The following is a 23,786-nucleotide window of genomic DNA, read 5'->3' on the forward strand; positions in this document are numbered from 1 at the left end:
AACAGTAAACAAACAAGCCTTGCAAACAACTAAAATTGAAATTACACGCACAGTAATCTCTTCTACAACATTTTTCGTTTGACTGACAATCTTTCCTCCCTCTCTCTTCTGTTCAGAGCAAAAGCAAAAATCTTTACTAATTAAAAGTCAACCTAAAGTGAAGGAAATTCACTTTCAAAGTCAAAGAAAGCCGCTCACAACTGGACACCAATTTCACACAAGAAGCCTATAAATGTGATTGTTGAAACATGTCAGAATCTTTGTCAACACGGAATTACAAACGTTTTCAGGCCTTCTTCCTTTTTTAGCTAGTTTTACAAACTATGTGAGGCAGCGAGGCATATAAGCTTATTATTAAAGAAGGAAAACCTTACTAAACGTACCTGAAAGCTAACAGTTGTAAATAAGTGTTTTGTCTCTCGCTCTATTTCTCTGAGCTTTACGATGACTTTCATTAATTTTTTTCTTCTTCTCCTTCCTCGGCTTCTCTCCAGGATTTCTTCGCTTAAACTTCTCAAATTTCGTCGCCTCTTCTCCCGTGCTCTCTCTTTATCCCATCGCCTTTCGCTAATATGATTTCTCACCAGAAAAACGCGGGTTGCCAAATGCAACGCAGCCACGCGATTTCCCGCCAAGGAAAATTGCCTGAACATTCCCGTCCCCAGAGGCTGTCCTGCCTCCCCACCTCCACCCCGACAGTCTGTACGGGCGGACGGACAGACGCACGTACGTGACGTGATAACCAAAAGTTCTCGCATGGAGTAGATTTCCCAAAAAATCTTACCCATAGTGCTCCGCTGGCGCGCCTCCGCTATTAAACTCAGGGTACTAAATTGTGAAAGCCATCCTCAATTCAATGATTTTCTATTAATAATGGTTAATTCTTGTCTTCTTCCCTATATTTTATAAGTCATTAAACTTAAACATTGAGCGGGTAAATATTCAAGATGTTCAAACGGTTGACTCAAACCTGTAGGCATCTTCTCAAAATTGAGGTTCTATGTTAAAATTGATATATTAATAATGCTTTGTTATTCACTAATCTACCCCTTTCCCACTTATCGTATTCAAGTTTGGGGTATGGTATACCCAACCTATCTAAAGTCAGTGACCACCTTTCAAAAATGCGCTCTCTGAACTAAGACTTTTTTTTTTGACACTGAAACGCATTCAAAACCATTTGAACCATTTGTAAGTCTCTTAGTCTTCTAAAATTTCTGATATAATTCATCTTGAAATTCTTTCTTTTGTCTATCAGTGGTTTCATAAACTAAGACCTTCCTGTTTTGTTGATTATTTCAATCCAGTATCCTCCATTCATTCATATAATACACGTCAATCACAGAATGATCATCATAATCTGTTTCATGGTAAACTGAATCGGTTCATACTACACAATATGGAATTCGTTCTCTCCACTGGTACCAACCTCTGGAATTCATTGTCAGTTAATGTTAAGCAAATCACTCCTTTTTCTAGATTTCGTCAAAATATCAAGAATTCTAGGACTGATTGTTATGATAGGTAATTTTCATAGTTTTCACGATACATTATCTTGACCGCGAAATTACAAGATGTTCAAACTTTCTCCCAGCCCTTTAGCGGTTACGTAGGCTTCAAAAGCTTGGTTACCTAATTGAGCCTGGTTACAATCTCCTACAGGTCTCACAAGAATGTAATCCTAAAACAATTTCCGAGTGGATGATGCGTAACCACGTGATATTCGGCCCTTCGTCTTGTTCACGTTTTAAGGACGGTGCCCACTAATTCAAAGGTATTTTTGTCCCGGTTTATGATTATGCAGATCTTAACAAGTGTTATTGAAAAGGCAAAAAGAAAATTGGGGGTAACCACGCATTTTTCAAAGATAATTGATGAATAATATTTGTAAAAAGCTTTAAAATACAAAGCAATGTATGGCATTCTTTTCCACATTGAAGCTTAATTATCTCTCAAAAATGCATGGTTATCCCCAATTTTCTTTTTGGATACCAAGAGTACTTACTAAGATCTACTTTCTCCGGACAGTTTTAAACCGCGCAAAAATATCACTGTCTTGGTAAGCATCACCGATAGAAAACCCGAGTATCTCGAGATGCGCAGAACGTATGCGCAATAACATTAGTAGGCACCGTCCTTAAAATAAGACAAAATAGCCCCACAACACAACTGAATCATGAAAACAGCTTCTGAACCAAGCGAACAACCATTCGTAGAATTTCAAAGTTAGTAGATTTTTTTAAGAATGTTCTTTTTTCGTTATGGGTAACCAGTTTACTAACTAGCCGGCGACTAAGTTAAAAACTGCTACCGATTCACGCTCGCTGATTTGTTGTAAATTACACGACAAGGTACCAATCTCTTAACGTTGTTTCCGCCGAAATTTGGGCGGCCGGCGAAGAAAAGCCCTGGGAACAAGATCGCCAATCTCTGAAAGAAAGATATCAGCAAAAAACTGCATGTTATTGCGTGCATGCATGCATTCATCATGCTTGTTCAGAAATTGTATTACTACCTTTCGCCTGCTGAAAAAGCTCAATGCTAGTCGTCAACGGTAGGAAATTGGTTCAATAAAAAGGAAATCTCGCTTAACACACAAGGTGATATTGAAAGTCAGTTATGCTGGAATAGTGTATGGAATACTTTCTACTAATTTTATGCGCTGATGTCAGGAAGGATTTTGTCAACGAAACCATGTTTTAACCTTGTGTTTATCTCTTCGATACTGCAAACTCTTGGCTCCTGTGAAGATCTTCTAAAATTTCTTTTAAAATGTTCTTTAAAACTTCGGTAAAAAGACTACAAAGACTGACCCCACCTTTTTAGCTGTTGGGTTTAAGAATAATCTTTTAACAAAGGCATTGAAGAGGCTCGACATAGAGCGAAATTAATCTGCCAAAACCTTTTTTAATACTTCTTCTTTTCACCGAAGTTTTAAAGAACATTTTAAAAGAAATTTTAGAAGATCTTCACAGGAGCCAAGAGTTTGGAGTGTCAAAGAGATAAACACAAGGTTAAAACAAGGTTTCGTATTGTATGGAATGCAACAGTCAAAATCAACACAACGGTGGTAAGAAACCAAACTGAAAGAAGACAACCCATCGGCGTTTTAAAAAGAGAAGTGTAGTTGACTAACAATTTGAGTTTTTAATTTTTTAATATCTTTTTATCAAATTCCAAAGAAATTTTTTTCTCTAGCTCCTTTTATTTCTCCAAAATATTTTAAAAGTTCATTGAAGATTTTCGTACATCTCCCGTTGGTGCGGGTGGCTTCTGTTACAATATACAAAGAGCGTTCTGACTCAGGTCGAAGCGAGTTAAAATGTACGAGTACAAATTGTCTCAGAAACCTTTAACAGGCGCAGTAGACGCAACTGCTTTCTTAAATCTGGAATAAAACAGCTAACCCCAACGTTAAACATTACTGCATATTTTACTTCACTTACTGGTACCAGTTGGTAGTTAGACACGACTGCATGCTAAGCTTCAACCCTCGGGTCACATCTGCATTCATTGTATTGCTCGAGCTCCTTATTCCACAATTTTGCCGGGAGGTAGAATATTGATGCTCTTTTTGAAACTCACAGAGTCAGTCAGAATTAGGTTGCTAGACTGATTTCCCGCTCACTGCGTTAACAATTTGAGAGTGGCTACAATGTCTTCTTTAAAAAAGATTAAAACTTTTGTTCTTTTTGCGTGAGAAATGAAAAAAAATTATATGAAGTAGTGTCATTAAATACTTTAAATTCCTTTTAAAATGTCTTCAACATTTTTTCCTTGACATTTAAAAAAGTTTTGCATATATTCATTTAATCCATTATTACTATAAACGGCTACAAATTGTCGTAGGGTAAAAATAATGACACGCTAGCTCTGTCCGCTTTGAATTGTGACTTGACAACAACGTGCTTTTTCATCAAGGGAAAAATCAGTTCTTTGGCCAGTGAGATTCCTCTACCAAGCATTTCTTTTCCTCGTAAAATGTCAACAACTTCTCCCACATAGGATGATGCTTTAACAGATGCTTATTACCTGCGGAGAATTATATAAGACAGTATCATGCCAGAAGTGATAACCGTTTCATTTCCATCTAATTAAGTCAATTATTCCCGCAATATAAGAGAGCCGGACACCACACCATACAACGTTTCAGCGAAGATCACTGATGCACAAACTGACATTGGTATTGTATCTAAGAAAACGGCTTGCAAAAGGCTATTTCCACTGAACTGATTGCCTGTTTCATAGTGAGACTTCTCAAATGAAAACTAACTTTGACTTGCATTAAAATGCACAACTAGTATCTCTTTGAATGGCCGGTTGTGTGTTCTCGCTTTGAAACAGAGGCAAACCGCATCTGGAAATGTGCAATTAGATCGTGTTAACGCCCATTATGTACAAGAAATGGCGACAAAGTCAGCATGCTTCAGTTAATATTAAGGATTCCTTCATTTCGTTGGATGACCTATCTGTAGCGGAAATCTTAATCCGTTTAGGAGGATGCTGGAAATTTTTTTTTATTTGACGCATAATACCGATAGTTTTCTTTCTTGTTTCTTTCGATAGGGAAGTGTTATTAGGAGCAGGAGGTGGACTAGTTCTACGATTACTCGTTTTTTTTTTCCCTGTTGCCCGCGTCATTATCAGACAGATTCAATTTTTGGTCTTAGCTCAAACAAATTTAACAACAACACAGCCAATGGATTCAGTCCAACCGCAACTTAGGGCTTGGTGCTTGAAGGTGATCAAAATTGCGAGAGTTATAAAAATCACAGTAATAGACCAAATCGACCATTTCAATGTTGTATCCAATTCAAATCTCCCGGGGTTAAGATTCTTTGTGTATTGTATTTGGAATTCTAACGTGGAAGAAAACGTTTTAGAGGAGTTTTCAAATGACTGTCGACAGTAATTACGCGATTGCAAATGCTTCGCTTAGTGATTGGTTCAAAAATCTCGCGTCAGGTTACAGCGGTTTTCAGTTGAGTGTCGTAAAATAAATACCGAAGTAATTAATTCAACCAATCACAGCAGGTGCAAACAGCGCAATGAAACAATTTAAATTCGTAGCAATTCAATGTAACTTGCTGAAAGCGTGGGAAAAATCGCGCATAAAAGTCGCGATTGGTTTTGTGTGTCCTTCCGTTGATTGATAAACTGGCGCACGGTTTTTGAACCAATCACCAAGCATAACAAAACCAATCGCGACTTCAGTGCACGCGCGATTTTTTCCGCGCTTTCAGTGGCAAGTTACATGGAATTGCTACGAATTCGGATTGGTTCATTGCGTTGTTTGTATCTGCTGTTATTGGTACGAATAATTACTTTGGTATTTTTTTACGACACACGAAAACCGCTATATTCCCAAAGGGTAAAATAGTGAATTAATTGATTTAGCCCATTGTGACATAAGACTTAAATTAACTATCAGTGGGTGACGTGAAGTGCTAATTTTCTACCCATATAAACCATGTGAGCGTTAGCCCTACTACATATATGGAAATGAGCCAACACAAGGACAGAGAAAAACTCTGACCAGGGTGCAACGTTTGCAAAAACGTAACCCTTCCTTTCCATTGGGACATAATACACATAGTTAAAAAAAAGAGGTAAAACGAGCGAGATCTTCTTTTCAAGGGTATTTACCAATAATGCAAAGTCCTTTTCGAGCTCGTGTGAGGCCGACGTTCATTTGATGCTCATCCGTTAAAAACCCCAGGTGTTCTCTGAGCCAATGTTTGGAAGGCTCTGGATCGAGATCATCTGTCTTCCCAGAACGAACCAAGGACAATATGACGTAATCCCATTCACTTCCTATGGCAGCAAATATTACTAAAAGTTAGAATTTGTATTATAATAATAATAATTATAATAATAATAATAATAATAATACAGACGATACCTCTGATGCAGTCAGTTAATTGAACTAGCTCTCCAATTGTTGATGAGGACCTTGAGGACGGTGCCTACTAATAGGCCAATTCGGAAAATACCATAATACTCTTTGTTTGTCCCCCCAAATTTTGCATAGACATTGTTTCAAGTTTCTCTTGGGACGTACAATGGTCCCAAGAGAAAACAAAAGCAATGATGCTTATTCAAAATTTTGGGGGACAAACAAAGAGTACTATGGTATTTTCCGCAGTGGCCTATTCAAAGTATTTTTGCGCGGTTTACTGAATATGCAGGAAAAGCAGATCTTAACAAGTATTATTGAAATCCAAAAAGGAAAATTGGGGGTAACCTCGCATTTTTTGAAGATAATTAATCAACAATATTTGTAAAAAGCTTTAAAATACACAGCAACGTATGGCGTTCTTTGCCAAATTGAAGCTTACTTATCTCTGAAAAATGCGTGGTTACCGCCAATTTTCTTTTTGGATACCAAGAGCACTTGCTAAGTTCTGCTTTCTCCGCATAGTTTTGAACCGCGCAAAAATATCCCTGTCTTAATAAGCAACGCCGATAGGAAATCCGAGTATCTCGAGATGAGCAGAACATATGCGCAATAACAATAGTAGGCACCGTCCTTAAATAACGGGTCAACGATTATCGTGAGATTTCACGATATCAAGAGTCCATTACCCAATAGTAAGAATCTGGTATCAGGATTGTCCCCATCAGCGTCAGAAAAGTGTTTATTTTTAAACCAAGTTTTCCGGGAAAATAAACAGTCGTATACCCGCGCGGGAATGTAAAATCCTCTATTTATAACTGATTAGCCTTTACGTTACTGTGAGTCACATTTATCCACATTAACTAGTTAGAATGATAAATATGACGGCTAGGGCTTTAGAAGAGGGCGGCGCAGGGTTAAACTAAACCAAAATAAGGCCAATTGCTCGTTACTCTCAGCTCCTAGTCTCAACATTACCTTTACTAATTTCCGGGACTTAATCTACAAAACCTGCAACATTGTCATCACCGTAGACGCTATTAGGCTCTGCCGCGTTACAGGGTATCATTGAACACCTTTTCGGTGGTTATAACTCTCAATGGACGAAAACACGAATTGGGTTCAAACTTGAATTAGTTGGCCAAGTTTATATGGACTTTGAACGGCTGCGGCTTAACCCTTTGCCAGTTTAATTGGATTGAGATTGTCAAGATGATAAATACTTTTTACTAACAAAATTCGAGGGCCGTAATTTAGATTACGGCTCCCGTTTTTGCGTACGAGGGCCATAAATTGACATGGTGAAAAAAAAAGACCGTCAGTTGCTGTGCTGCACGACAAAGTGACGACCGACCCGTAAAACGGCCCAAAGTCAGTGACACACAGTTCAGTATTTGTTGATCAGCAAATGTTGCAGATCTTGTTCAACATATTTTGAGCTGTGTATCAGGCCATTTTGAATGTTGAAGTAGGCAATTCTACCAAAATTTGAACGTTGTTGGACAAAAACAGAGAGGACGTCAGTTCAGTTCAACAGATCGTCTTGAGTTGAACGCCGTTAGCCAATCGTTTTCCAGTCTCAAGAGGCAGATGACACACGTTTGACGCACATTTGTCGATGAGCAAATGTTGAACCGCTCGTCATCAGCTAGGCGTAAAAAATGACCAATTTTCACTTTCAGTCGTGAAAAAAGAACAACAATAAAAGCAAGGTGACACACGCTAACACCAACCCGGTGTGGCCAACATATCACGCATGCGCACAACCATGCGCACAACCATAATTGGCCGGGTGAAATTTTTCGTGTTTCTTTGCTATGGTTAAGACGACTACACATTTTACCCTGGTACCCAAAACAAAGACACCTGGCGCAGGTCCCGCAGAATCATATTTCGTGAATCGTAAGCAAAGTAAACATAAATTTTTAAATTAGCGAGCCGTACTGTTTAATACGGCCCACTAAACTGACCAATCATGGCTCGCGTGTTATCTGGGAGATGTTATATAATAAAATTTCGAACTGGTGTTAGAAATGTGAAAAATGTATGGGTGCTATCTGGGTTTACATTGGCAAGATAGTTGAAAGTTAAGGCTTCTGTTATTATTATTTTTTAATTTATTCTATTTCCCCGGCACTCTTTCAGCCGCTGAAAAGTTAACGGTTTCGTGCACGTTACGGTGCATGTGAGATGATGTAGTCGCAATAATCTCTTTACCTTGGCTTTTAACAATTGTTGTGACAAGGATGTTTTTGCACATGCCTTCTTTTCTCAATGCAGTGCTTATCCTGTTTTGCTGTTCTCGGTACGGTGTTAAAATGACGACATCAGCTGGACGTACGCCTTTTCTTGCAAAAAGTCTGGCAACTTGTACCTGAATCATAAAAATGATATATGAGAGTAAACGGCGCCATGTTTGAAATGACAACAAAATGACAGGACCGGGAGGAGGGCCTGGTGGGGCCACAGCTCTATCACTTTTCTGCTTCGGTTTCTTTGAGGACTCCAGGCCTGGATTGCTCGAAGCATGGTTAGCCCTAACCAGCGTTACAAATACCGGGGAAATCTTTGGCGTGCTTTTGTGAAACGGCAAGGCCTTTTCGTCTAATAAGGGCAACACTATTTGCCCTTATACGAGTAAATCTAGGTAGATGATAGATCTAATAGTCCTGCAAGGAATTCATTAAATAAGAAAGCGTGAGGCGATCGTTACCAATTAATCACGTCTTAGTGACAGATATCACATCCAGGTGATGAGATGGAAAAAGGTCGCAGAAAGTAGTTATTTTCGTTTCCAAAGAGTGAGCGCTCCAGGGCACGAGAAGTATAGGAGGCTCGAAAATTTGGCCGAAATGACTCAAGCTGGTTGACATTGATTGTCGGTCCAGCCTGGTTAATGTACTGTATTACTAATGTAAATTATTTATCGACATAAAGCTCAAGAGAATTTAACATACCCCTTGACAATGTGCATGTGCAATTATAAATATACATTAATCATATCGTAGACTTAAAATAGTGAAAAGGGTAAAAATTCCTTGAGAGGTTGCGTCTTCGAAACTGCAACCTCTCAAACTGTAGTCCACTCTGGATAACTAACGAATGTTCTTTTTTAATTAAAGAGCAATTTGTAGAGTTAGAAATCCCAAAAGGTCCACCAGTTCTAACCTTTGCTTCGTACACATTAATTTTCGTTTCGTATTCCCGCAAATCGAATACGTTTAGAAGAACAATTCTGAAAGCAGCCTTCGGCAAGAATGAGCACCCGTGAAGGCCTTATTTGCTGCGTTTGAGCCGTAACTAAACGTATTCGTTTATCCGAAACGACAATTAATGCGTAATCCTAGGTTACTTATGGTAAAGATATCTAGAGAATATTACATGGCCGCGCGGGGACATGAATTTTATCTTCGAGCACTAATATTATCTCTCACGAGTGAGCACAGCGAACGAGTGCGAGATACTATCAGCACGAGGTGTGATGGTCTGTTTATTATATGGATACAGAAACCCATAAGGATTGAAACGTGTGGCGCGCGTTCACAGCTTCCGAATATTCAGTGCGAACTGATTGGTTGAATGTTTCAGTGCTAAATACCATATTTGGAAACCCCTCGCTCTTGTTGTTCCAAATATGGTACTTAGCAAATTGAATATTCAGGAGCTTGTTTCCCAGCACACGAGGCGCCGTTACACGTTTCAACCCTTATGGGTTTCTGATAGATACTGATGAAATCATCAGATTAAAAACAAACGCTAAAATACGCATGTTGTGTAACATAAAACTAGATATGAAAATTATGAAAAACAAATCATGATAATAACAAATTGAGTCATAAACACAGAAAAATTATATTACAGCACAAAAGTATCTTTAGCCTGTTCCAGGCTCTCAGATAGTCGAGAAAACGAAAAGAGCTGCGTGTGAAAAGCGAGTAGGGGCTTGGGTCGAGGCGAGGCCTCGACCCAAGCCTCCACTCGCTTTTCACACGCACTTCTTTTCGTTTTCTCGACTATCTGAGAGCCTGGAACAGGCTAAAGTATCTTATAATGAAGGGGAAGCTCGCTTTTCATTGGCTATCCTCACATGTGAAAGATAAAAATGATGTTATCACTACGCGATATGATTTTTAGAAAACGGAAAATCCTAGTATTTAATCAGTAGCTAGATAACATCGACTCGGGGGATAGTTTTATCGACTTTCCAGGAACCCGGGCTCAAGCGTTAGCGCAAGTAGTATGGATATGTTTCCACACTAGGAAAGAGAAAAATCTCTCAGGGTGAGGGTTGAACCCACTGAGATTTCAAGTGCTACAATTATCATAATTGTTGATTCTGTCGTTACCTAGTGCTGCGCTGCCCCTTTCCCTTTCAGAGAACTCAATTATCACAAGGACATACATAATATTCAAATTAAATTTGAATGAGCTCCTTCACTCAATCATTCGAAAAGTACTTCAAGTGTACTTACCACTTTTCTAACTTCTTTCATATTTGCCTTTGAATGTGCATTACTTTGCGACGTTTTTATAGCGCTGGCCTCCTCTTCGCCCTCAACATGACAGAATGCCATGGGAGACGAGTTTTCTGGCCAGAAAGACTGCAGGGGGACCGAGTTTGGCACTGATCGATCCGTCTTGAGTTTTTTACCATAAAAGTAAGTCGAGGGAAATCGGCAGATTTTATCGTGCTGTGAATTAAAATGAAATAATCACGTAATCATCAAGGTTTCAAGTTAACAAAAACCGAGAACAATTGTTCCACGGAGTAGGCTGAGCGGTTGACTGGTTAAGACGTGAGACTCTCAGTGGGGAGAAGACCTGGGAACGAAGTTAATGGAGTTAATACCCCGCTGACCGATGCCAGATTTCTTCAGACTGGTGCTCATTTAAACTCTTCTATACAATTCAAATCATTTGAAGATTCACCTTCCCAGTCCTTCAATATTATACATTCCAACATAGTCACGAAATGAAGTGTAACCAGAGTGTCAGGATTTCGATCATGTCATGAGAGAGACACAGACAACTTTTCACAAAATGGACCGTTGACCAGTACTAAGTAGTACTAACCAGGTTATTACTGGCCGGCCATCTGTGAATGGCAAAAATCATACGCAAAAATCTGAGTGCTTTAATGGCCCAAGGCTCGCACCTGTGATAGGCTGTTACCTCTACTAGTAGTACAGGAGACTCGCGGGAAGTGCACTCTTAAATCAGATTATGAAACAATCGTCCTACATACTGGCCATGGTTGGACTTCTTTTTGCCTCTGTTCAAGATGCGTTCAAAGCTCTTTTACTATTTAAGTTATGTTTAACAGTGGAAGTAATCGTAAATATCAAGGTAATCGGAAAAGCTTCGTCTCTTAATCCCTCCCCGGATCAAAAAGAATTTTTTCAGTTCTTCTGTTAAACAAACACCAAGTTTTTGCTTACCATTCTATACTGTAACTCCAACATCAAGGCTTTTCCGGATAGCCGTTCAAACATGGACACACTCAAACCAAGCGTTTTTGCCACCTGATCCTGAATGACTGGCTGCAGCTGCTTGTGATCACCAATAAGGACTACTTGTCGAGCTCCCGAGCACGCCATGGGCACGAGTGATTCAGGCTCTAGGCACATGCCGCATTCATCCACAATGCATTGCTGAATATTGCAGGAAGTGGCTATTCTTGGTCCACCGGCTGCAGCGCAAGTGCAAAGAACAATGTGCACCCGCTGAAGTGCCCATTTCTCGGCCTCACCGATTAACTAATCAATAAAGGATAATTAACAATTATTCTCTCAAATCGAGGTAAATATTCTGCCACTATTCAACGAGATTGAAAAACATAATTGTTTTAGTATATACACACGAAGTGATCTCAACAACACTCGATCTCAACCGTTGCAGAAAGAAATCATTCAAAGTCAAAAAATTGACATTTCATGCATGGAAAACGTGCAAGCGGTACAAAGCATGCCCGAAAGCGTTTACAGGAACTTCAAACATGGCAAATCTAAATAGCCTTCAGCGTTAAAAGCCTCGTCACAAATTAGCAAAATGGTCATTACCCTCCTCGTCACAAACTAGCAAAATGGTCATTTAACACCGCAGTGGTGAGAGCACTCGCTTCCCATCAATGTGACCCGGGTTCGATAGTTTGTTGGTTCTCTACTCTGCACCGAGAGGTTTTTCTCCGGGTACTCCGGTTTTCCCCTCTCCTCAAAAATCGACATTTGACTTTGTGTTAATTGTTAATTTCCCTTTACGGCAGTGTCCCCAATTAGTTCTCCAGCGCTAAAACGACTAGACACTGAAATAAAGTTCCTTTTCTTTCCTTTTTCCTTTCCGTTCAAATCAGCAATCTAAACCGAAAGTCAGCTTGTTAAAACATTTTCACTGTCAACGGCGGCTCTAAGAGGTGAGCGTTGCTTTGTTGTAATAAGACGCGTCTTCTTTTCTTGCAGCCATGTAGAACTCTCCTAAAACTTTTTTTCTGATTCCTCTTTTCCATTTCCTCGATTTCAGTAACAAATTCGTTTTGCTAGGAAAACCCGTATACAAAATAGAATTTCTCCGAGCGAAACAAATCGCTGGCCCTGCAAAGCTGATGATGCTTTTTTCAGTAATGGAGATGATAGATGTGGGTGGTGAACCGAAGTGAATTTAATGTGTATAGATTAAAGTGTAGTTAGAGTTTTTCTCCAGTCCTGTGTTTCTCATATTGTTCATGTTTTTATTATACTAAACATTTGTAGATTCGTTGTAGTATCCTTTGTGCAATAACAGTAGACTCACTGTATTCTATTTCACAAGATTTATTATTTTGGCATATGATCTAGCAAGAGATTATTAATCTCTTGGATATACTTATCAACAAAATTAGCAATGTTATCATTGGAGCTTTTTTCATACTGGGGTGCATCCTTAAAACAGAGTTATAAAACACGAATGTGAGGAGATCTTCTTTGCATGCTGGAATTCAACCCCAGAAAAAAAGTTAACTATTTCCTCCATAGGCATTGCATCACTCCTCAAAATATTATCATGAACAACCAGAAATAGACCTTTTCAGGGATGCTCCTTCCTTTATTTCACATCAATCATCCACGTCATCATCATTTGTATCATGATTGTTTTCAGTACTGGCATTTGCTGTCTGTTCTTCATTCTCAACAAGCAGATTGTTTGAACTATCTGTGGCAGGTTGGCAGACTTTGACAACTGAATTCTAACCATTCTCCATTTTCATTTATTGTGTTTAAAATTTCGAGCCAATTTTGTTGATTTTCTTTGCCTTCATTTTGGAATTATTCACTTGTTTTCTTTGGATAATTGATGTGAAACGGCTCCAAAAAAAAGCAGTCGTCTCTGCCACGAACATCGAAATAATGGTCTCATTCCGTGTTGAGCTTATCTTCATAGCATTAAATAATGATGTCCAAGGACTCATTTCACACCAATTTGAGGGACCCGGGCTTAAGTCTAAATCATGGCACATCGATGTCTTCTTATGCTGAGCTTACCGTAATTTGAATAACATTAACACACAACTGGTGATTTCTTATGCTTAAAATTTCTGATTCGAAGACACCGGTATCACACATATGAATGTTTGACTCAATTGTGACAGCTGTTTGCGATATAATACGGTTAATGTTGCCTGCATAGTAGATTTCTTTGATGATCAAAGAAATATAATCTTCGATTAAATGCATACAGATCTTTCACTTGCACTGTTAACAAATAAATATTGAGCGACATATATATAATTTCTTATGTACGATCTCGCTAATATTCTTCCAAAATAGCCATGGTCTTCATGGCCGTAGCTAGCGGAGGGGCAAGGGGGCAGTTGTCCCCCCCCCCCCCCCCCACAAAAAAAATTGGGACAAAGTTCTTTCTGATGTATTGAGCAGAAAACCTGAAATTTGCTGAAATTACCTTGTTAGCTTGAAACTTTTCACAACCGATCGCTTGTCGTTATGAGACAGGGGAGAAGGGGGCAGCAATATTCGAATACAACACGTCATTTCCACTTCTATAATTACTTACGTATTATCCGATATCAAAAATACCATAATACTCTTTGTTTTTCCCTCCAAAATTTTGCATAAGCATTGTTTCCAGTTTCTCTTGGGACCGTTGTAAGTCCTAAGAGAAAATAAAAACAATGCTTATGCAAAATTTTGGAGGGACAAACAAAGATTTGATATCGGCTAATACCCTGGAATGAGTAGGGATTGGTTATACACGGTAGGCTCCCCAGACCTTTCTCGGGTATAATGATAAAGTATTGTGTGGTCGCCATTTAAGCATCTGAAGGGATCCGGAACCTGAGGTGATTTACTAAATGAAACAAAACTGACGGAAGTGAACGAACCTGGCTTCATTTTAAGTAAGTTTCCTGAGTAAGTATTTATATCGTCGATTCTAAGCCATAATTAATTTTTAAGTAGGAAAACTTTTAGTAGGAAATACAATTCTTGGATTTCACATGACGTAACGGCCGCCATGTTGGTGTCCCCAAACAATGAAATGGCGGCCATGCTGGTGTCCCGATCCAATCCTCCGGGAATTGAAAGCTATTATTATGCTAACGTCTTCTTTTGTTTTCGTTGAAAAACATGGATGTTGATCACGTGAGTGAAACCCAAGAATTGGAGAAATCCTAGACTTACCCGGTAGGATTAACGTTTACTTTTGATTAGCATTTAATACCTCTGCATTCATCCAAATTTTCTGAAAAATCATTTCTTCAGACCTCGCTTTATTGTCCCGCTCCAGTCAAAAATTTCTAGCTACGGCGTTGGTCTTATTATACAGTCATACTTGTTTCCACGACGGAACTATCGAAATTTAATTTCGAAGAACTAAGCTTAATTAATTCCGCAAGTTGGAAACATGCAACGTGCCTTGTTCTTCTCAACAACTAGTCGTTTCGCCAACTATCAGTTCGCAAACATCTCGGGTCAGTTCACCAACGTCTCATTGACCGTAAAAGCTTCCTTACTACTATAACTTTGGCTGTGGTTCAAACCCCAGAACTAAAAGGCAATGGCGAGTCGATCTCTCAGCAAAAACGCTGAGTTAGCCTCATTATTATTCGGCCAATCATTATTCTGGAAAATCTGCCGTAGGTTTCACAAAAAACAGAAATATTAATTTAAGAAACATCAATTATATTCTCGCCGTTCCTTTTCATCTTTTCCGAACATCACACGATTATTCATTTTGCTAACAGGATTCAACGCTCTTTCCCCACATCACGATGCTCGTTCCTGCGCATGCGCGCATCCACTCGTAAAAATAACATAAAAAGTACTTACTGTGCGATATTCCTCCACCTTAGAGTTACTCGTCTTCACGCCATTCATCCGGTCGTCGTTGAAGCCACGCTCTAACTCTCTTAATTGACCGGCGAACGGGCACCCATCTCTTCGGATGACGTGATGCAACGACACAGCCTTGAGCTCTTCGTCTATTTCTTGAGCGTCATCCTCAGTTGAAATTCTCAGAGGCTTGCGTTTGTTTGGGATGGGAAATTCAGCTTGTTCTTTTACATCACCATATACACGAAGAATCTTAATGCCAGGAATTTTGAGCATTTTATCTTCGCGGGAAAAAACGATAGTGAGAAAAAGCTCATTTCAGATGATTGCTCGTGAAGAGTGTAGCTAAGTGGACTTGGGTATGTCATTCGTGGCTATGTTAAATTAAAGGGTGGTGCGTAGCATTTGATTATAGATGTCAAATAAAACTGCATACCGAGATTCATGATAACGTTTCCCCTTAAGGGTAAGGTTAGGGTAGGGTTGGCACTTATGAAGTCTGCACAATGTAGCGGGACTGTACAGAAAAAGCCTTCTATTTTCTAGCCTGCAGTGCAGGCTCATTTTAGCGCAAAATATTTGGCCTGCAGCTTGAATATTAATTTTGAAGCCCGGGAAAACGCCTACACTAGATGCTACCCATTTGATCGCTTACAATCAAATAATAAAAAAACTGATAAATATATGAGTAGAGCAAGGTAGCATTTAGATCTTTTGCCTCACTATTTTGCTCAAAATTATCCCGGCATAATGTAGACAGCCTTACGAGCTAAGTGGGGCGAAATCTTCTCAAGATTTCCTCTATACGAGGCTCCAGGCGAAGTAATTCTTTTGAACACCATTTGATGCATCTAAATTAGAGAGACCTGCACAATTTCAAGTTCTACCAGCCACAGAAATTCAATTGTAGCGCACCGCTCCCGTTTTTTAATTTGAGAAGTTCCTTGCTGTATGCATGAATCCCGACGAAGCTATGAATTTGTTGTTTGTTAATTTGTATTACTTACGCGCCACAACGTCCACAGACTTGTTGGAAGGTCCACAGTAAATGACCTGAGGTGGTGCAAGCCGTTTGGTATGTTGTGAACTGTTTGAATCAACCGCTAAGTCATTACATTCTCCGACCTGTGCTCGAAGCTGCATATTTCGTTTCGTGAACCAATAGGCTATATGAACGCCTGTGACAGTTTTCCCGGTTCCTGGAAAAGAACAACAATTACATAAACTTTTACTTCAAGATATTTTCAGATGGAACATGTCCAGGCAGGATTGCTTTAATTTTGCCGTTGGAATTCAACCAAATCAGTTTCAAACCCAAGCATTCTTTATCTGAGCCCGTAATTAAAGTGACACAAGGTATTTTTTTGATAGTTTTTTTTTTCTTTAATATAATGAGTGTAATATAGGATGCTGGTGGGACCAGCGACTATTGAGTTTCACGATCTGAAGTTTTCCGTTTACGACAATGGAGCCATTGTCAGAGTGGGGTCAGCCACCTAGCAAGTTCCGTGTATTTGATATCAGATACGCTTCCTCTAAAAGCTAGTTTTTCAATTATCAGACGATGTTCAACGACAAGGTGTTAACTCAGCGCCTGGTATATCACCAATTGTGTCTCCATTACATTTAAATCGGTTCGAAGAGTATTCATGATAACGGTACACTTATAAGAATAGTATGGGGCAGTCGGCGGCCTAGTGGTTATGGCGCTTGCCTTGAGATCCAGGACTCCCGGTTTCAAGACTCTTTCTGACTTCTCGGTGAAGTTGTGTCTGGTAGTCCCTCGTTCAATTTCTCAGCTGCACTTGTAAATAGCCAACTGGTTTGCCTTCGGCCAGGTGGAATTCTTAACACTTTTTGTTGTTTTGTGTTCTGTCGTTTAGATGATCGTGTTTCATTGGCCCTGAAAAGCCCCTATGGGGATTAGTCAGTTAAGAATGTATTGTATGGTATTCAACAAATGAAGAAGCCTCTGTTCTTTTGTAGAGCACGCAGGAAGCGGATAGAGCACGAAAAAAGTGTAGGCGAAACACGAGACATAGTCGAGTGTTTTCCCTGCTCTTCTCTTCTCTTCTCTTATAATTTTCTCTATATGTTATAATGCCTTTACTCACCTGGTGGTCCCTGGACAAGGGTAAAGGGTTTTGTGAGCGCATCTCTGACTGCTTTTTCCTGGTACTGATTCAGTGGCTTAAGCCCACAAAAAGGATGCTTCTTCACAATCGAAAGACTGGAAGACGGTGGGTTATCAAAGTTTCCTGAGGAGACAGAAATGTTCAGTTCTTCGTAGCTTTAAGGTACTCTTGTTCAGATAAACGACAGTTAGAGGCTTAGCTCCATCGCACTTTTGTGCATGCTTCTTTGTCAGCCACTTAATCGGCATAATTCGCATGGGTTCAGAGCATTTTCAGTTCGTGTGACCCTGGATTATGGACTAACTCGCCATTGGATATTAGACCTACTGTTTTAAATCTTAAACGCAAGCTTTTAACACATCTTTTTTTTCTTTAATGATAGTGAATTGTTAGGTGCTGATTGATCAATGAATAGGGCATTTTTTCTTAATTTTGCTCTCGAAGAGAGCAAAATTACTCGCTCACGATTGGATGAGTGCCAAAAATACTCGCTCCTGATTGGCTGAACGCACCGCTTCCACGTTCAGTCGGTTTCTTCATTTTCAACAAAACATCTTCGTCTTCTTCGAAGTTTGTCTTTTAATATATTCGAGTCGCATTCGCTAAAATGCCATAAAGGATCAAGAACTGGGTACTCCGGAAGGTGAATTTTTGAGTGATAAGAGCAAGAAAAAAGATTTTTCTCATGAAAAGCATTAAAAAGTGATCGACTTGCATGGCGCCCGGCGTAGCGGGAAGTGAGGATGAAAACAATGATGATTCAACGGGCTTTCACGTTTTAACCATGCCATCTTGCACCTCGCCAAAAAAGGTCACCGAACATTTTGCTATTGATGGTAGGAACGAGTGGCTCAAATTCGGTGGAAGAAGTTCTTTCTGTGGACAAACCGTTTGCTTTTCTTAAGGATGCTTGTTTTTAAGTGGATTCTTATTTTCAAGTGGTATAAACCTCAAAAGCACAGGTGAATTAAATATATTAAATGTTAACATTTGGTTAAATCGTTGTTGCTTTTGATCAGGAATGATACTCTAATTTTTTTCTCGAGTCGATATAAATAGCTAAAATGGCGGCCATTTTGGAATTACCTATAATAATTGTGGGCATTGGGGCACTCTTTATGAGGTGCGCAATATCAAATAATTCATGTATAATCATTATCATTATCATTATCACTACTTGCCTTGTGGAGGATCAGACCCCATGCAGATAGACTGGACCAGCTGGGATGCCTTTAAGAGGCCATGTTTGAGTGCTGAGAGCATTCGTCTGCAGCCAAAAAAAATATTTTAGTAAAATGAAACCCATGAAAACTGAAAGGAATAAACCACATTTCATATCTTGGGATTATCTCTAAACTGCAGCTCAGTCTACACTGAAGGGAGAAGAGAAGTCTCTCTTAACTTCTGTACTTGCTTTCCGGTTCACCTTGAGCAAGTGATTATGAGTAACACCTGCACCAGTTGCTGGGCAGTTGGTTGATCATCGGGCTGTCATGTTGGAGGTCGTGAGATCGATTCCGGCCGTACCAACACTCAGGGTCTTAAAACAACTGACGAGAAATCGCTGCCTTTGTTATTACATCCGCAAATTGTTAGACTTTCAAGTCTTTTCGGATAAGGACTACAAACTGTAGGCCCCGTCTTACAAATATCTTCCATGTTTATAATTTCTCTGTGGCCAGGCAAGTTAAAGAACCCACACACTATTCGAGAAGAGTAGGGGATGAAGTTCCCGGTGTTGTGGCTGTCCTCTGTGGGTGTTTTCTTTCCAGCAGAAGTGGCCGGCTTGGCGTACTGCCTCTAAAAAGACTTGTGGTGTATGAGGCCACCAAAGCAAAAACAGCCATAAGTCAAAAGGACTTTGCCGAGTGCTGGAACATGTAGATGTAGATGTAGAACACCTGATCCCTCATCCCCAAAGATGACGTGTGACCTCATTGGATTAATCTTATTTTGCAGCACTATTCTGTAATTTTACAGTTATTGGGGACTTGTCAGAAATTACAGATGGGGAGGGGCGGTGCGAGGAAAACAGGGGATGGTCACAGTTTTTTGAGCCCTTCAAAAGGGAGGGCCATGAAAAAGGTAGACAAAAGAGGTAGAGTCACAAGAAATTAGCCCATGGGATGCTTTAAAATTATGGTACAACACGAATACAAACCATGTATGAAAATCATGCCATGCAAAATATTTCCCGTCGTGTAAACAAGAATTCTGACAAGTCCCTTACAGAAAATATAACGAAAGAAGATGATTTGAAGAGCAGACTTTTCAGGAAATGATTGCCTTTACAGTTACCGTAGTGCTCATTCCTTCGCAGTAAATTTACCGTCAACCAAGTACTTTCGCTAATTTCATTTCGTTAAACTGAACTTGATTGAAAATACCACGATCATAGTTTTTACATGCGTTGGAGAGAAGAGTATCATTTTGCCTAACATATTCTGCAACACCACAACATCGGCTAAGTTTCATGGGAGACGTCTTAAAGCATGATACACGCTTTAACAACCAACTCTCTCATAAGTACTAGTGGTCCCTCACTAGAAGAATCAACTACCTAGCTGAACTGAATAGTCATCCTATTCTTCTCGTTGTCGGTGACAACTTGAGTAAAGTCAACAAAATAAGCCTAAAACTGAATTCCCTTTGGGTATTACCACATTAACTAACATTAGGCATGACAACAAATGAAAATTGTGAACTTTCAAAACAAACTTGAATGCAACTCGAACCTATTGCTGCAATGCTTTACCATCTGAGCTATTAAACCACATGGGTGATGGTCGGTTGCGAGTTCTTACTATTCCCAAAAATAAAATAGTTAAAAATATCAGTATGTTTAGACTAACTGCGGATTGCTACAACGCCAAGCAATAATAATCATCGCAGTCGAGTGATCAAGCTACAATCTTGGACAAAATTGTTGTAGGCAATTGGACAGGAAGCCTGACAAACCCACGCAGAAAGAGGTCGCTAAAGGAAAGTGGTCGCTATAAGAAAGTTGATTGTCACTATTGTTTGCCGTATTGTGGTAACAGGAATGAAAGGTGTTTACCTGTGTGGAATTGATCTGTGTATGACGTTTATCATACAGCACTTGCCACCTCCGGTAACTAGGCCCTCCGGAAAGTCTGACGATGATTGGTGCAGATCCATTTTCACTTCCAAAGTGTCAGGTTCATTCTTTGATTTGCTAACGTTGCGAATAATGCAATGACCAACCCAAAAACTTGAGAAGTTATCACTGGATTCTCGATAATAATAGTTCTTCGGCGCCCTTAACGCCGGCTCATGTTTAAGGACCTTGAGACAAATATACAACAAAACGCTTAACAACTCTTCAAAATTATACTTTACCGCATAGATCGACCAAAAAAATTGTCTTCCGAAGAGGGTTTCAGTGGAGCAGGCCCCTGTTATTCAAGTCCGAATAACTTTATCCAGTGGAAAAGTCACTGGGTTTTCTTCACACCTTTTAACTACATCTGCTTTAGAGTGTGCATATTCAAAATTATGAGGGTAAATATTGAAATCTTTCCAGAGATTGAAACTGGCGGATGGTGACTTAAACTCAGTGAAAAAAGTTACAAAACGCCTGTAGATAGATGAACAGTAAAGTTAACCCAAGAGTATACTTACGTCTGAAGAGCTCTGAGGGCCACCAATCAAGTGTTCGGTATGAGTCACGCACTGATCTTTACAAACGCGGACGCACACGAAATCTCCGTCATAGAACTCAATTTGGCCGGCTGCGCAATACTCTTCCGGCAGACGAAATGATACCTCGATTTCCGCTTCAGAATGTTTTGTCCAATGTAGTTCTAGGTTAAAAATGGTAAACTCGTCGCTCTCCTCGACGGCTCCAGTTGCGGCTTCCATGGCGAGTACAGGCTCCCATGCACGAATGTACTGTTCTACACTCGAATACTTCTTCCTTGATGCTTTGGACCTCGATGTGGTTGCAAAACAGTCCTTTGGGTAATTTTGATGCTCAATACATATGTGAAAATTAGGGTTGACCATGAAAAGTTGAACTTCAGGGTGAAGAACTCCACGATTCATCTGAGCGGTCAGTTGAACGTTAATAACGTCAAACCTCCTAAACACCAATCGCATATCATAGAAGAAATCCATGTTGTCTTTCGTTTCAGCTGTTTTGGGGTTAAAGCCCCTTTGCTGAGCTCGTTGACGCATCATACAATCTGCATCAGTCTTTCTAATCAATTTTCCAAGCTCCTTGGAGTTTCCCTCTTGAACAGCTCTTAAAATCTGTAACCAATTCCTTCCTGGGAGGTCCAAGACGTCTTCTTTTTCGCCCATTCCATTGACCAAAAGATTTTTTACCTCATCCTTTTCGCTTTTCCTTTGAGATCCATCCCGAGATCCTTTTTTGGGGGCTACGTACAATCTCTGTTTCCATGTAAATTTAATTTCTGTGAGATCTTTATTGACACCTCTATCAAATGGCTTCAGACTACTCAATTTAATTCTTCTCTGGTTCCCGGATAGCTGATTGTATTCCTGGTCCAGTATTTCCAGACAAATTGAATGATCCTCAATCAAGGAAAGGACGGCTTTCGTTTTCTGGCTTCTTACTTTAAGCTTTGCAGCCACCTGGACTTTTTTGCATCCTTTGTCAAACTTCCTCGAGTTTTCTTGAGCAAACGTTGAGCGCCTACACACTTTGCCTACTTGATCCTTTGAAACCTTTTCACTTCCATGACTTCCCTGGATCAAACCCAAAAGGATTCGATGCCCTTGGATATCGATATACCGTCTTATGGGAGATGTAAAATTAGTATAGTGACTCATTCCCATGGAGAAGTGGACATTATTTTCCTGTCTCTGGTCTTCACTGCATGCGTACTGTGCTTTAGGTTGAAGCCTTCGGAATTCACAATTTGCCACGACCAGCTGCGGATGATGACTCTCATTGCAAATCAAAAACTGCAACCTTGCTTGGTCATTAGCCTTCTCAGCATCACAGATCTCGTGCCAAACGGACTGCTGCACTTTGAATTCTGTTGCCTCTGAGACTTTGATGTCTTTAGTCATTTTCTTGAGAGTTTCCTCAGAATAAAAGCCACGAATTAAGAGCGAGTACTTCACGTACTTTCCATACTTTTCGGTCCATTCTTTAAGTCGGTGTTCTTTTGGCGGCAGTTGAACTCGTAAAGGCGTTACATCAGGAAATTCTGTGAAGAGACGGTTTGCTACTTGTTGGTTAGCGAGAATCATCATTTCCTGAACCATTTCGTGGGCTTTAAAGTTTTCAGGATCATGATCACAGTTAGACCAATGGTCAAATGATGCACCCCTCAGCCGTAATAATCTCCTCCTCTGCGCGAGAAAACTCAACAATCGAATATTTTCTGCGGTATTAAACGGTATTTGTTGGGTGAAACAGTCTTGGCCATCGATAATCTTCTGAGCATCACCATAACTAAGCCTACAACAGGACCTGACAATGGTGCGCTCAATTTTCGGCTCTGCAACTAGTTCGCCTTCGTCCGATAGGTCCAGAAACACCGACACGGACAAGCGATCCATATCGGGAAGAAGACTGCAATGGTTTTCGCTGAGCTCAGGAGGAAGCATTGGTACGCTTTCATAGTCATGACCTGGGTAGTACGAAGTGCAGCGAAAAAAGGCATCCTTGTCTAATGCAGTCCCTTCCTCCACAAAGAAACTCACGTCGGCGATGTGAACTCCAATCCGACACACAGACCCCTCAATTTTTTCCACCGTAAGAGCATCATCAAGATCTTTGGAAGTTTCTGGGTCAATGGTAAAAGCACCTTCAATTTTCTGGCGGGTCTGATACTCCTCGTCTGGCACTGACCAATTTTTCGGAAACTTTCTTCGAACTTCAAGTTTGCTCTCTTCGTTGAATGGCTTCCTGATTCCATGTTCAGCAAACAAAATTTCCATGCTTGCCTCCAAAGTATTTATTTGTGGCAATTTCCCTATAATGATACCTAAGGGGCTTGAGCAGTCTGACCTCCACTGTAAGTACTGGACGAGGAACAGGTATTTTCCACTGCAGAATTTCTCGAAACCCATTACATCAACTCGTAGTTTATCATCATCGCCATCGCGCATTTTCTTGTAAATGGGCATGCCATTGACATCTTTTGCTCTCAGGGTCACTATTCTTGGTACGCTTTTGTTGATTGGAAGTATACACTCGGGATTTTCGGGGTCCACTCTGCACACATACTGACGCTCATGGGGACTGATGATGTGATTCAGAACACCTAGAATCCAATAACTGAATGTTAAGTGAGAATTACAAAAAAGATCAGCATGTTTTTTAAGTCATGAATCCATCCTTTGTACTAAATATTCCATATCCAAATCAAAGTCACTAAGTACGTAGCGCATGCAATTTACTGAATTCGGTAAGACCTAGCTATTCCTCTTTCAAAATAT

The 23,786-nt window shown here is 40.0% G+C and overlaps 1 protein-coding gene across 1 annotated transcript in view; it reads right to left on the bottom strand.

Moving 5' to 3' along the window:
- Positions 1 to 3,138: 3,138 nt before the first annotated feature.
- Positions 3,139 to 23,786, bottom strand: part of LOC137971177 (3'-5' exoribonuclease HELZ2-like) — a 68,105-nt gene continuing 47,457 nt past the window's right edge. Inside the window, exons 29-39 of the mRNA XM_068817938.1 lie at positions 20,994 to 23,611; positions 20,410 to 20,657; positions 18,533 to 18,618; positions 17,331 to 17,474; positions 16,224 to 16,415; positions 15,214 to 15,497; positions 11,335 to 11,652; positions 10,369 to 10,587; positions 8,114 to 8,270; positions 5,647 to 5,814; positions 3,139 to 4,032 (exon numbers count right to left, since the gene is read on the bottom strand). Of these exons, the coding sequence (XP_068674039.1) occupies positions 3,929 to 4,032; positions 5,647 to 5,814; positions 8,114 to 8,270; positions 10,369 to 10,587; positions 11,335 to 11,652; positions 15,214 to 15,497; positions 16,224 to 16,415; positions 17,331 to 17,474; positions 18,533 to 18,618; positions 20,410 to 20,657; positions 20,994 to 23,611 (4,538 nt within the window). The 3' untranslated portion in view covers positions 3,139 to 3,928. The remainder of the gene's footprint in view (positions 4,033 to 5,646; positions 5,815 to 8,113; positions 8,271 to 10,368; positions 10,588 to 11,334; positions 11,653 to 15,213; positions 15,498 to 16,223; positions 16,416 to 17,330; positions 17,475 to 18,532; positions 18,619 to 20,409; positions 20,658 to 20,993; positions 23,612 to 23,786) is intronic.

This window comes from Montipora foliosa, chromosome 9 (assembly GCF_036669935.1).
Source record: "Montipora foliosa isolate CH-2021 chromosome 9, ASM3666993v2, whole genome shotgun sequence".
Lineage (NCBI taxonomy): Eukaryota > Metazoa > Cnidaria > Anthozoa > Scleractinia > Acroporidae > Montipora > Montipora foliosa.